General features: G+C 25.9%; 1 protein-coding gene across 1 annotated transcript; it reads left to right on the forward strand.

Moving 5' to 3' along the window:
• Window positions 1-12622: 12622 nt before the first annotated feature.
• Window positions 12623-13313, forward strand: OCT59_019381 (uncharacterized protein; the record flags this gene model as incomplete). Its single annotated transcript, XM_066143494.1, has 4 exons — window positions 12623-12684; window positions 12747-12983; window positions 13051-13229; window positions 13303-13313. The coding sequence occupies 4 exons, from the start codon at window positions 12623-12625 to the stop codon at window positions 13311-13313; spliced, it is 489 nt and encodes a 162-aa protein (XP_066005234.1).
• Window positions 13314-16436: the final 3123 nt, after the last annotated feature.

A 16436-nucleotide genomic window follows, 5' to 3' on the forward strand; every position in this document is an offset into this window, starting at 1 on the left:
ACGAATCTGAATTAATTTGGTAGAAAACTTTCTTTTTTTCGTCAAAAATCTATATATATATGTAATTAATATTCCAAATTATTAGTATTAGAATTTTCCATAATTCAAAATAAATTTGTCTTAATTCAGAAAAAAATTAATTACAATTCGAAATAAATTTACTGCAAATTTACCGCAATTCAGAATAAAATTTACTGCAAATATACCATAATTCAGAATAAAATTTACTGCAATTCAGACGCAATTCAGAATAAAATTAACCGCAATTCATTAAATTTTTACCGCAATTCAGAATAAATTAACCGCAATTCATTAAATTTTTACCGCAATTCAGAATAAATTTACCGCAATTCAGAATAAAATTTACCGCAATTCAGAATAGAAAATTTACTGCAATTCAGATTAAAATTTACTGCAATTCAGAATAAAATTTACCGCAATTCAGAATAGAAAATTTACCGCAATTCAGAATAGAAAATTTACTGCAATTCAGATTAAAATTTACTGCAATTCAGAATAAAATTTACCGCAATTCAGAATAAATTTACCGCAATTCAGAATAGAAAATTTACCGCAATTCAGAATAAAATTTACCGCAATTCAGAATAAAATTTACTGCAATTCAGATTAAAATTTACTGCAATTCAGATTAAAATTTATCGCAATTTATCAAAATTTATCATAATTCAGAATAAATTCACTGCAATTCAGTAAATTTATGAATATATTTTTTTAAACAATTCGGATCAAAAATACTAAGCAATTCAGATACAATTTGGATATTCTGATCGGCGTCAATCAGCCTGCCAATCGGAACTTTGCCTAAATTAATAAATCGGCCATCTTTATCACCAAATTCGGCCTAAAATCAGACATCCGATTTCTAGCCGATTTGGACTATTTCGACCAGTGTAATTAATGATGCCTACGATTATAGGTCAAAAAGTGTCAAATCAGTCACCAATCAGTCACCAATCGGGTGCCTGATTGATGCCTGATTGATGCCTGATTTCCGCCAAAATCTGACACCAATCAGTCACCTATCAGGCTGCCTGATTGTTGACAGATAGGTAACAGATTTATGACAGATTGGTAACCGATTGGTGACAGATTGGTGACCGATTGGTGACGAATGATAGTTAATTTTATGGTCAATCGATGGTCAATTTATAGTCAATCAATGGTAAATTAATGGTCAATTTATGGTCAATTTATGGTCAATTTATGGTCAATTTTATGGTCAATTTATGGTCAATTTATAGGTCAATTTATGGTCAAATAACCAATTGGTAAAATTTTCTAGTAGTAATCATATAACCAATAATAAAATTTATTATTACAGCACATAATAATATTTATTAAAATTATAAACTCTACAAACAATAAAATACATAGTGTCTTTATTTATTTATATTAATAAGTACATATGGGCCGATCCTTGGAATCTAATTTTTTTACACAAAAATAATTTTATTAAAGCAAATATAAATTATCATTTATATAAGAATAATAAATTTATACCAGATAATGCAAAAAAAACTAATTAATTATATAATTTTTAATTTTTTTTTAATATAAGATATCATTAAAATTTAAAAGATCAAATATAACTCTCATGACAAAATCATTGATAATTCTTCGTAGAAATAAGCTATACAAATAAATTTACATTCATTTGAAAGAGAAAATCGAGATCTATCTAATGAATCTAAAATCAAGTGAATTGAATCACTAGTTGTTCAGTAATCACGTTCAGTATATTATTGAATTTTATCTAAATTTGATCATTAATTACTTCACATATAGTGATTCAATTTGAATGATCTTTGCTCCCTAAGGTGATGCCAACTTTTATCTTTAAAATAAATTTAAAATAATTCGTTTAATATATGTAGATGTTTAGGAATCATCAATTATATTATTAATATAAAATTTTATAAGTTTGATTAAATCTATATAAAAAAATTTATTAAATACCTGTAGATGCAAGCTACACGAATGAAATTATATTCATTTGAAAGAGAAAATTGAGGTCTATCTAATAAGCCTAAAATCGAATGAATTGAATCACTGGATTGTGAATAATTACGTCTAATATATTTATTTTTAATTTTTAAATTTGATTTGACTTTGATCGTTAATTACGCCTCATCCAGTGATCCAATTTTCCTGATCTTTGATTCTTACGATAGAGCAAATTCTCAGCTTTCAAATGAATGTAAAATGATGACGTTAGCATATCTCCAGGAATAATAATGCACGATTTTGTCACCTGCATAAAGTCTGATCTGAAAATTTTATTTCTTACCAAAAAATGCTTTCATAAGAGAATCCCAAATTCTTTTACTTTATTTAAAAGATTTTATTTGCCATTTAAGGATTTTAGTAGAATAAATCTAATAAAATAATTTTAAAAGATAAAAAACAAATATATAATTAGTTATTTTGAAAAAAAAGAATATCTTATTATTCATTTTACAACTATTTTACATCATAATTATTTTTTATTTGCATGTATTTTTTACAAAGAAAAAACAATAAATTAAAGCTAAAAATTATGAAAAAATATGTCTTATCTATGTATATAAAATATTAAGTTTTTTCTTTTACTTACCACTTAAAAATAACTGCTATATTTGCTTATAAACTTTTTTGTCGTATTTAATAAAAGTGAATAGAAAAATGATGGAAAAGTGATGGGAGTGATGGGGAAAAAGAAGTGGTTATTACCGTTATTTTTGAATATTGATTAAAAAATTTTTTTTATTTTTTATTAAATCTGAGTTACGTAAATATGTAACACATATTTAATTTAGATTTGTGTAATGTTAATCTTACTAAAATATTAAATTTTTATAAAAATCTTAATTTAGACTAATTCCAAAAATTGGCACATATGGTGTAAATAAACATAAATAATTAATATTTAAAACAAAAACCATTCATAATCTTTTTTAAAAACAGATGTTAGTATATAACTGATAAAGTTAGTAATATTTAATAAATAGTAAAGAGTAAATATAAAAAGTTAGTAACCGTAGTAAAGTACAAATAAATAATAAATACAGTTAGTATTATGAAGAGTTTGATAAAATATATAAAAAAAAGAAAAATACATGATGATATTAGTAAAAATAAAGAAATATAACATTACATTAGTAATATTAAAAAGTGATAAAGTTAATATTATAAAATAAAATATAGTCAGTACAATAAATTTAATGACAAAAATACAATAATTAATATACCTGTAAAATGTAAAGAGAATAAGAAAAAAACAAACAGAAAAGAAAGAGCGTATATCAATCACTGCGCATGTAATAAAATTTAAGGGCAAATTTTTCTTATTATGATAGCCATATTAAAAATTATGGTGCCGTATAGTTATTAATTATATAATTTATGTATGTAGATCAAAATCGGCTAAAATAAATTTTATTGGTTAAAATTGATGATTTTCGAATCCATAATTCTGGCCAAATTTTGCTTAATTCCGGCTAATTTTATAATGCCGGCCTAAATTTTATAAAAATTGAAAAATGCAGTTCAAATGTAACATCACATTTATATAAAATAACTTTCAAACTAAATATAGAAAATAATACTTCTTGACAACATCTAAGAGTGTGTTGAAAATTTTTTTCAAATACTTTTTGTTTTTTAAGGTGGATCTTAACTAGAAGTTGGTACATTTTATTTGCTAAAAATAAGGAATAATGAGAAAAACTTGAAATTTGTCAAATATAGTAAATAATTTAAAACTCCAAATTAAGACAGAAAGTATTTTATATAATTTTATAACAAAAAAAAAGCTTAAAAAAATATTAACTCTAATAAATTTTCAAATAAACCCAGAATCTATAAAGAAAAATTTCCCTTTTTTTCATTATATTTGTATAATAGTATTATAAATTCTTTATTATTTCAATGGTTTTAATTACAAAACAAACTATTTTCTAATTTAAAAAACAATTTGAATATTAAAATAAAAAAATTTCGTGATGAAATAAATAGGAATCTAATATTAAAACATGATTGGACAAAAGTGGATTTACTAAAAATAATGAAAATTTTGTAGTTTTTTTTTAATTTAAAAAAAAATATATTATTCAAAAATAAATCTAATAATACTCTTCCCTTCCTTTTTCCTATAATAAATAAAATTTTATCATTATTTCATATTAAAAAATAGAGAAAATTTGATAAATTCAATAATAAACAAAAATCTTATTGGGTGACCGACCTTATTAACTTAATAAAAGCTGTTTCTTTTGAAAAGTTACACCTAAAAATAAAATATTTATTATTAGTTAAAGGATTCTCATTAAAATTTATTGAAGTAAAAATTCTTTTTTTTATTAAAAAATCAATTTTTTTGTGTTTATACAAAAACTACCCGAATAACTACCATTAAACCCTTAGAAAATCTTTTTTCTCTTGCAAAATTACATATATTTTTGCTATTAAAACTATATATTTATCCAAACTTTTAAAAGGGTCTCAAAAAAAGTTCATTTTTTAACGTAAACTTCTTGTATATGCGAAGAGAAAAAAAAAATTTCAAAAATGGAAAATTAACTTCAGAGACTAGTAAATCACATGATGTTCTATCAAATTACTTAATTTGTATGGGAGTTACATATTAAAATTGACGGTTTATCATAAAATGAAGTGACTCAAATATGGTTACACGAATTTTTTTTAATATGAAAATGATTTGCATATTACATGCGCGGTGATTGATATATTTTTTGAAAAATAAACAAACTCGAGTTTGGTAATTTATATGCATGTTAAGATCAGGTCATGTGCATAAAGATCAGACTGAATTTTAATTGGTTAATAATAGATAAATATCACATCTCCAGAAAAAATTTCAATTTTTACCGTCTCTCACCTTTTAAATTTGTATTAAAATTTACCTTAGACTTTCGGAGACCTAAATTTTTTTAAAATTGTTTAATTTATTTAATGTAAATTTAATAAAAAGTATATTGTTTTTTAATTAATGTTACGAATTCTAAAAAATTCTCTATTAAAAATATCTCATACAAATTCTTAGAAAATTTCAAAAAAAAATTCTCTATTTCCTATACGAATCTTAGAAAATCTCAAAAAAAAAAAAATTTCCATCAAAAACACCCTAAAAAATTTTACAAAAAAGAAATCTCTATCAATCAAAGATATCCCATACGAACCCTTCCTATACGAACTCTTAGAAAATCTCTTAAAAAATTTTCTATCAAGAAATCTCATACGAATTCTTCCTATACAAACTCTTAGAAAATCTTTATCAAAATATTCTATATGAACTCTTCCCATACAAACACGTAGAAATCTCAAAAAAAAAAAACTCTATTTATCAAAAATATCCTATACGAATCTTAGGAAATTTCTCAAAAAAAATTTTCTATCAGATATCCCATACGAACCCTTCCCATATGAACTCTTAGAAAATCTCTTAAAAAAATTTTCTATCAGATATCCCATACGAACCCTTCCCATATGAACTCTTAGAAAATCAAAAAAATTTTCTATCAGATATCCCATACGAACCCTTTCCATACGAACTCTTAGAAAATCTTTTAAAAAATTTTCTATCAAAGAATCTCATACAAATTCTTCCTATACAACTCTTAGAAAATCTTTATCAAATAATATTCCATATGAATTCTTCCCATACAAACACATAGAAATCTCAAAAAAAAAAAATCTCTATTTATCAAAAATATCCTATACGAATCTTAGGAAATTTCCCAAAAAAAATTTTCTATCAGATATCCCATACGAACCCTTCCCATATGAACTCTTAGAAAATCTTTTAAAAAAATTTTCTATCAAAGAATCTCATACTATACAAACTCTTAGAAAATATTCTATACGAACTCTTCCTATACGAACACGTAGAAATCTAAAAAAAAAAAATCTCTATTTATCAAAAATATCCTATACGAATCTTGGGAAATTTCTCAAAAAATTTTCTATTAGATATCCCATATGAACCCTTCCCATATGAACTCTTAGAAAATCTCTTAAAAAAATTTTCTATCAGATATCCCATACGAACTCTTAGAAATCTCTTAAAAAATTTTCTATCAAAGAATCTCATATGAATTCTTCCTATACAAACTATTAGAAAATCTTTATCAAAATATTCCATACGAACTCTTTCCATACAAACACGTGGAAATCTCAAAAAAAAAAAAATCTCTATTTATCAACATATCCTATACGAATCTTAGGAAATTTCTCAAAAAAATTTCTATCAGATATTTCATATGAACCCTTCCCATACGAACTCTTAGAAAATCTCTTAAAAAATTTTCTATCAAAGAATCTCATACAAATTCTTCCTATACAAACTCTTAGAAAATCTTTATCAAAATATTTCATACGAACTCTTTCCATACAAACACGTGGAAATCTCAAAAAAAAAAAATCTTTATTTATCAAAATATCCTATACGAATCTTAGGAAATTTCTCAAAAAAATTTTCTATCAGATATCCCATACGAACCCTTCCCATATGAACTCTTAGAAAATCTCTTAAAAAAATTTTTTATCAGATATCCCATATGAACCCTTCCCATATGAACTCTTAGAAAAACTCTTAAAAATATTTTCTATCAGATATCCCATACGAACCCTTCCCATACGACCTCTTAGAAAATCTCTTAAAAAAATTTTCTATCAAAGAATCTCATACGAATTCTTCCCATATGAATCTACGAATCTAATGTATAGTTAAAATAAATTGGTCAAATAAGAAAGTGAAAAAGAGAGAAATATATTACCATATTTGAAATTAACAGAGAAAAAATTTTTTTTAATTTTTTTTTTATTAATCCTTTTTTATACTGTATGTTGCATTAGTATCACGAAAAATTTTCCGATTTTTGATGATCTTTACATAGTTCTTAGAAAATCTCAAAAAAAATTTTCTATCGATATCCTGATACTGAACCGCCCTATACGAACTGTAAAAATCTAAAATTAAAGCTTCTATCAAAGAATCTCATACGAATTCTTTCTATACAAACTCTTAGAAAATCTTTATCAAAATATTCCATACGAACTCTTTCCATACAAACACGTGGAAATCTCAAAAAAAAAAAAATCTCTATTTATCAAAATATTTTATACGAATCTTAGGAAATTTCTCAAAAAAATTTTCTATCAAATATCCCATACGAACCCTTCCCATATGAACTCTTAAAAAATCTCTTAAAAAAATTTTCTATCAGATATCCCATACGAACCCTTCCCATACGAACTCTTAGAAAATCTCTTAATTGCCGATCCACAAACGAATCGGACCAAGATCGGCAAAATCAAATCTCCACTTCCAAAAAAAGTAAAGTCGGTCAATTTTTAGCCAAACCAATTAAATTTTTTTTTTAAAAAAACTTAGAGATTAAATCTATTTTGTAAAAATATAAATTTAAGTATTTCAAAACTCAAAATTTTGCAAATTTCTTTTAAATATCATCAATTAGCGAAATTTTAGTAAAAATTATTTATCATTTTTTTTTCTAATAAAAGTACTAGCAAGAAGTCTCAAAATTCACACATATATACTTTGGACATATATTAATAGAATATTAAAAAAAAAAATGATATAATAAATGTAAAAATATTTCCTATTTTAAGGTTAACTAACAATACCCAGTAAATAGTTTTTGTATAAATTTGTACCAAATGGGCTCATCCATATATAATTGGCTCTAGATTGGCTTAAATTTGGATTATTTATTGCATAAATTTGAGCTAATTTCGAGCCAATGAGCCCGTTTGGTATAAATTTATACAAAAACTATTTACTGGGATAATCTATTTTCCCATTTTTAATGCCTATATGAAACTTTTATAAATCAATCTTTAGGAATTTAAAAATGGTAATTTTATCTTAAAATATTAGTTCTAAACATATTTAAAGCATTTATTTTCAAATTATTAAGTGAAAAAAATTTTCAGTTTTATGTCGATGGTTACACAAATTACGATTTGAAGAAATTTAAAGTTTATTGGTGAAAGTTTGACTTTTTTAAGAGTTATTTTTGATACTTTAATAAAATAAAGCAAATGTCAAAGTTTTTTCATTAAAAATTTCAATTTATTCGATTAAAAATTGGTGGATATTCCTATATTGGAAATGCAGATTTAAGGGGTGGTCCGATTGGTACATGGATTACGAATTAAAATATTTTCTATCAGATATCCTATATGAACCCTTCCCATACGACCTCTTAGAAAATCTCTTAAAAAAATTTTCTCTCAGATATTCCATACGAACCCTTCCCATACGAACTCTTAGAAAATTTCTTAAAAAATTTTCTATCAAAGAATCTCATACAAATTCTTCCTATACAAACTCTTAGAAAATCTTTCAAAATATTCCATACGAACTCTTCCCATACAAACGTGTAGAAATCAAAAAAAAAAAAAAAAAAAAAAAATCTCTATTTATTAAAAATATCCTATACAAATCTTAGGAAATTTCTGAAAAAAAATTTTCTATCAGATATCCCATATGAACCCTTCCCATAGTAACACTACAAAAAAGAAAAAAATATATTTAAAAAAAAAAGAAAAACCTTCTCCCTCACTCAGCCCTCCCTTACCTCAATTCTCAAAGTCTGGCAATTTTTTTCGTCCATAAAAAGAATTTTTTTTTTCAAATCGGATAATGATCTAGATTACAGATCACATCTCACTCAATTCAAGAAAGTGACACAAATTGCAGTAAAAGAAGTTGATCAGCAATATTGTTAACCGATTGCTACCCGATTGCTGACTATTTGACTTATCAATTTACCGACTACGAACAGGTTTTCAGACGAATAATACGATCTGGAAATAATTTTTTTTCTCAATATTTACAATTAAAAAATTTGTAAATCGGAATGCCATTTATCTTTATTAAATGAATGTTTTTTAAGCCAATCAGTCACTAATTGGCTATTCATTTGGTAGCCGATTTTCATATTAAAGAATAAATAAAAATCCTGAATTCTTGAAAACTATCAGATATTGCAAACCAATCAGTAACCAATCAGTCACCAATCGGTTATGTCAGATTGGTGACCGATTGGTGACTGATTGTCAATAGTAAATTTAATATATTTATCAAAACAAACTCAAAAGCTCAGATTAAGCATAACTTGACTTGCTTTATAAAGCTATAATACTAATTTTTTGACTTTAATATAAAAATCAGATATTAGTAACCAATCAGTCACCAATCGGTTATATCAGATTGGTGACCGATTGGTGACTGATTGTCAATAATAAACTTAATATATTTATCAAAATAAACTCAAAAGTTCAGATTAAGTATAATTTAACTTGCTTTATAAGACTATAATGCTAATTTTTTAACTTTAATATGTAAATCAAATATTGTAAACAAATCGGCAATCAATCAGTCACCAATCGGTCATATGACCGATTGGTGACTGATTGACAATCTATGCCTGGTTGGTGACCGATAGGTAGGGTGTCCAGGATTTGACGTCGTGATGGCCCAAAAATCAGGCGTGAAAAATCACAAAAATCGTGAAAATCGTGATCCATAATTTCAGCCAGAATTACCATAATTCTGGCCAGAATTAACATAATTCCGATTATGAAAAACTTTTTAATAATTTATATTCTATACAAATTTTATTTATTTATTTACAATTAAGTAATAAATTTATACATTTATATTATTCATAAATCATCAATTCATTATTATAATCGTCATTATTACTAAGATTAAAATAAAGAAAATTAAGCATTTGAATATTTTCTTCTTTAAGCGCTACTCTTCTATCTGATAAAATGCTTTTATAACTAGAAAAACTACGTTCAATATCTACACCAGATACTGGCAACCATATATATATTAAAGCCAGTGAACTAAGTTCTGGTAATATATGTCTTTTACCTCGCCAATACAAATCCAAATCATCAAACTCTTCAATAGATTCATTAAGTCCACAGTAAATAGCCCATTCTTGTATTAAAGTATCAGTAGGAAGATAAAATTCTTTGATAATTCTATAATTTTCCATATTATGATTAGATGAATTAGATTGAATAAATCTTGGATCAAAACATTGTATTGCTTTGAAAAATAATAAAGCTGGATGATGAGATATATGTTTCTCACATTTTTCATTTGCCAATATAAAAGCTCTAGAAAATAATGAAACAAAAGATGCAATATCTTGATTTTCTTCGTTTAATAATTGGAATATTTCATTTGAAATTGGAGGATTCCTGGTTCCTGATGATAAAAAAGCTTGAAGAGATACTATTCGTGAATAAACAAATGGAGCTATAGCCTTGTTTCTTATTTTAAAGAATTCCAAATCATTGATTAATCTAAATAAATAAAGTATTATATTAGTAATATTATTATAAAATTATTAAATCCATTAAATTCACTTACCTTTTGCTATTATATGTAATAAAATATATAAATATTTTAACACAAAAAACATGGCTTCTGTTTTGACAAAATGTGTAAAGATCTCGAACAGCTTTTGAATCATGATTAATAGAATATTCTGCAGTAACAAAAGTTATTAAATGAGAATATAAAGGTTTAATCCAACATAAAAATAAAAACCATGAATTCCACCTTGTTTTTACTGGTAGGGGTGCTAAAGTAGGTGATTCAATACCATTTTGTAATAAATGCTCCTTCCATCTAATTTTTCTTTGTGAATTATAAGTAAATATCGATTTAAAATTCATAATTAATTTGTCAACCAATTCAAACTTTTGAAAGTTCACCCATGCTTCACCAATTAAATTAAGGATATGCGCTAAGCAACAATTGTGTTTTAAATTTGGTAAAAAGGGAGATAAATTTGAATACGCCAATTTCATGTATGAAGCGTTATCAGAAATAAAAAAAATAATATTTTCATAAGAAATATTATAAAAATGAATTGTATTCATAACAAATTGTGAAATAGATGAAGCGTTAACATTAGACAAAAATTCTGTTTTAGCTAATTTAGTTTTATTATCAAAACTAAATAATATATTAACAGCATGCCGGCCACAACGATCTGTTGTTTCATCAATTGTCAAACAAATAATTTTATTGATGACATCATTTTTCAATTTTTGGAGCGCTATTTCATATGATAATGGAAGATATTTCTCACGAAGTTGATTTGCTCCAGTAATTAAGCCCGCTATAAACAAAAATATATTAATAAATAAAAATAAAAAAGGCAAATTTGAAATTGAAATATCAGAAAATACATACCATTTTTACAATGATTTAATAAAAATGGTTTTAATTTCTCAATTTTTTCCAAAGGAATGTCTGCATAAGTAAATGCTTCCACTATCTCTTTATTAATTTTTTTCTCGTTCATTTAGTGTATTTTCAAAAGAAGGTAAAGTTCTTTGGATTAACAAATTAGAATTATTCTTGTTTTTATTATTAAGGTGTTTTAATGTTTTAATATGTTTATCTACAGAGTTCTTTCTTTCATGATCAATTTCTACATTGCAAAATCGACACCATAGTTTGTTTTCTTGTACGATATAGTTTTCACGATACTCGGCACTTTGAGATAAACGTATGTGAGGCGCGACCATTTTATTAAAAATGACTAAGCGAAAAAAAAGAGATTATCAATGGTTATTATCGGCGATACATTCATGATTTCACGTGACTTATAGTGTCTAAATAGCCAATCATATTTGAGTATCGCGAAAATCGCAAAATTTTGGCCAAAATTGCGGTATCGCAAAAATCGCAAAATTTTGGCCAAAATCGCTATAAAATCATGATCGTCAAATCCTGGACACCCTACCGATAGGTAACAAATTGAAAGAATCGGTCACTAATAGGTAACCAATCAGTCACCAATCAGTCATATGACCGATTGGTGATTGATTTTTCATATTTCGACCTGTAGATCCACAAAAAAGAATAGTGTAAGTTCGTTATTTATGTATATTTTATTGTATTTTTGTAGGATTTCTTTTTAAGTTCTACTGAAGTATCAACCAATGTGCTTATTAAATGGCGGAAAACGAATGAAGACATTCTTGATGAAACGGACAATGAGGAAAGTGATGTATATTTTTCAATAATCCATAGATAATAAAATTGGGGGAATATCCAGGATTATGTTTATCTATCTATTTTTTTTTCTATAAACAGCTTGCTAGTTATGCACATTCGCAGGAACTATTAAATGAAGGGTACAATTATCAGCAAGTTATAAACAAAAGAACGAAGTCAGGGGGAATACATCTACATGCCAAAAGGTAAAAAATTCTAGGTAGTAGAGTTAAGAGAACTTAAAAAATTCATGTATATTTTCTATATTTAGACAAAAAAGCGTGTGAATAGTACTACGAAAACAAATTATTCAGGCAAAAGGTCTTCTTCTGAGTTTTCTTCTTCTTCTAATAAGAAAGATGAAGAAATAACTTTTGATTTTACCAATCTTGAAAAGGATTTGTTTTCTAATTCCGAACAAATTATAGACAGCACGCATCAATTGTCCCTTATGCTTTTATTATTTTTCGTATCTCACAATCTGCATCCTTTTTTTAATGGGTTGTTGGTACTATCAATGTATCAAAAAGATTTAGAGAATACCAGATGAAAGCACTTGAAAAAGCAAAAACTGAAGGGTTGAAATATGATGACATTTATAAAATTTTGTAAGTGTTCGTAAAATTGATCAGCTAATGATTTATGTTGATCATTTTTCTGTTGTTTTTAGAGCTTTATCATCAATAATGGTATTCTACTGGCCTTGTCCATATTCTTCGTTTACTATTAAAGAATGGGAGGAAATAATGTTAACCAACCCATACAAAATTCAAGAATCTCCTTTTCCACAGTCAATTTTACTACATCTTCGTGAAACATATAATGACCATTTTATTTGTAATGACGTTTTTATGAATGGTGGCAAAACGAAATTGAGCAGAATAGTGGTATATATATTTAATGATTTGTAAGTTAACTCATTTATAATAACTGCTCATGAGTTACATTGTAATATTCTTTTTAACACATTACAGGTATAACTGTATTCCAGATATTGCATCACAAAAGATGATTGAGAATGAGTACTGTTACAAGTTTCTTCATCCAATCTCCTGTCCAATATTCTCTAATTCAAAAAAGGAATACAAACTAACATTGAATCATGCCAATAAAAATTCAATAAAGAGGCCAGACCTTAGTTATGTCATAGAAGGTAGTATTCCTAACAGATCAGTTCAGACCGGATTCAGCTTAAATCTGATCTGATCTGATTTTTATTTTAATAGATCTGATCTGATCCGAATCTGATCAGATCTGGTTCAATTTGATCTGAATCTGGTTTGGATCCATTTGAATCCGATTTGAATTTAATCTGAATCTGGTTCGGATCTGATCCTTGTCCTAAAAAAAGGAAGGGAACGTTAATTAGTACATTCCCTTAAGTAAAAATAAAAAAAAAACAAAAAAAAAATGAACTTACCATAGTTTGTTCTTTTTTTTAAATCCTGGTTGTTCAGCTTCATCTTACGTTCAGGTTTCCTAAAAAAAAAGGGAACGTTAATTATGTTTCCTTAAGTAAAAATAAAAAAAACAAAAAAAAGAAATGAACTTACTATAGTTCGTTCTTTTAAATCCTGGTCGTTCCTTCGTCTCACGTCCAGGTTTCCTAAAAAAAGTGGGAACGTAACCATGCTTCCCTTAAGTAAAAATAAAAAAATAAAAATAAAAGAAACGAACTTACCATAATTCATTTTTTTTTTAAATCCTGGTCATTCAGCTTCGTCTTATGTCCAGATTTCTTAAAAAAAAATAAAGGGAATGTTAATTACGTTCCCTTAAGTAAAAATAAATAAAAATAAAAATAAAAAAAATGAACTTACCATAGTTCGTTCTTTTTTTTAAATCCTGGTCGTTCAGCTTCATCTCACATCCAGGTTTCCTAAAAAAAAGAAAAGGAACGTTAATTAATATGTTCCCTTAAGTAAAAATAAAAAAAAAATAAAAAAAAAATGAACTTACCATAGTTCATTTTTTTTTAAAATCCTGGTCATTCAGCTTCGTCTCACATCCAGGTTTCCTAAAAAAAAGAAAGGGAACGTTAATTAGTACGTTCCCTTAAGTAAAAATAAAAACAAAAACAAAAAAAGAAACGAACTTACTATAGTTCGTTCTTTTTTTTAAATCCTGGTCATTCAGCTTCGTCTCACGTCCAGGTTTCCTAAAAAAAAGAAAGGGAACGTTAATTACATTCCCTTAAGTAAAAAAAAATAAATAAAATAAAAGAAATGAACTTACCATAGTTCGTTCTTTTAAATCCTGGTCGTTCCTTCATCTCACGTCCAGGTTTCCTAAAAAAAAAGAAAGGGACACTGGTCGAAATCAAAACTTTCGACCGTTAAGAGCTTTTGGCATAATTTTTGCCGATTAGTTATGTGATTTGTCACATTTTTTGACCAATGGCAAAAATTGGTAAAATCAATCACAAATCAACTAATACTGATTGTTAAACGAAAACTTATTCAGTCTTTTAGTGAAAAATCAACTTATACTGATTGTTATACGAAAAATTGCTCTTTTAAGATTATTCAGTAAAATTATACTGATTGGTCATATAAATCAACATAATTTTGCCAAATTTGCCAAACGGTAAAAATCAATAACTAATTGGCAATAATTTGGCAAATCAGTTGGTAAATGACTGAAAAAATCAGATGATCCAGATTGACATTTTACGGGTCTTTTTAAAATAAACTTTTTTAAACTTTTTAAACTTTTCGCCTCTTTCTTTCATCCATAAATATACACATTGAATTCGATAACTTTTTATTAAATCAAAAAAGTTTTGAAACTTTTTTTAAAAAAACGTTTTTTACATTAAAAAACGTTTCTTTTTTATACTTTTAGTGAAGAAAATCAGTTCCGGCGTGAATACCGATATTACAGGTAAAGTTTCGAAAAATTTCGAAACTTTCTTTTAAAAAAAAACGTTTTTAACTAAAAACGTTTCTTTTTTATATTTTTTGCAGGAAATCGGTTCCAGTGTGGATACTGTTTCCCTAGGTAAAGTTTTGAAAAAAATTTCAAAACTTTCTTTAATAAAACGTTTTAATAAAACGTTTTTTTTATTTTGTATAGGAAATCGGCTCCAGCATGGACGCCGATATTCCAGTTAAGTTTTGAAACTAAATGTTTTGAAACTTTTTTAAAACGTTTTTTAATAAAAAAAACGTTTTTTTTTTATTTTTTTATATAAAAATTCGGCTCCAACGTGGACGCCGATATTCCAATTAAGTTTCAAAACTAAAGTTTCAAAACTTTAATAAAACGTTTTTTAATAAAAAACGTTTTTTTATTAATTTTTGTAGAAAATCGGTTCCAACGTGAATACCGATATTCCAGGTAAGTTTTGAAATAAATGTTTTGAAACTTCTTTAAAAACGTTTTTTTATATTAAAAAATGTTATTTTTTTATTTTATTGTATAGGAATTCGGCTCCAGCGTAGATGCCGATATTCCAGATAAGTTTCAAACCATTTTCGAAACTTCTTTAAAAAAAAAAATGTTTTTAACATTTTTTTTTTATACTTAATTGTAGGGCTATCAGTTCCAGTGTGGATACCGAACCCCAAAGATAAATTTCGAAAAATTTCTAAACTATAATAAAAAATGTTAAAAATTAACATTTTTTTTTATTTTTTTGTAGGGATATCAGTTCTGGTGTGGATACTTCCAAAGGTAAGTTTTGAAATAAAGTTTCAAAACTTTAAAACATTTTTAATATTAAAAACGTTTTTTTTTTACTTTTGTATAGGAATTCGGCTTTAGCGTGGACGCCGACATTCCAGTTAAGTTTCATTTTCGAAACTTCTTTGAAAAAAACGTTTTTTAACATTTTTTTTTTTAATATTATTGTAGGGATACCGTAAAGTTTCGAATTTTCAAAACTTTTTGATAAAAATTAATAAAAAACGTTTAATTTAACATTTTTTTATTATTTTTATTAATTGTTTTGCAGGGAAATCAGCTCCAATTCGGATACCGGAATCCCGCAGGTAAAGTTTCGAATTTTCGAAACTTTACAAAATTTAATAAAAAAAACGTTTAAAGTAACATTTTTTTATTATTTTTTATTATTTTTTTTTGTAGAGAATTAGCTCCGATTCGAATACCAATCCTACAAGTAAAGTTTCAAAGTTTTTTTTTTGAAACTTAATAAAAAACGTTTATTTTAAACATTTTTTTATTTTTTTTGTAGGAAATCGGCTTCAATATGGACGCCAAAATCTCCTCGATCAGGTTTCAGGATGAGTTCAACATGGCATTTCGAAGGTAGAACTTCAAAATATTTCATTAATTTATCTAACGAACGTTACTAACGTTCGTTTGTATTTAGAAAATTTTTTTTTCTTTTTTTATTTGA

Source organism: Rhizophagus irregularis, chromosome 29, assembly GCF_026210795.1.
Source record: "Rhizophagus irregularis chromosome 29, complete sequence".
Taxonomy (NCBI): Eukaryota; Fungi; Glomeromycota; class Glomeromycetes; order Glomerales; family Glomeraceae; genus Rhizophagus; species Rhizophagus irregularis.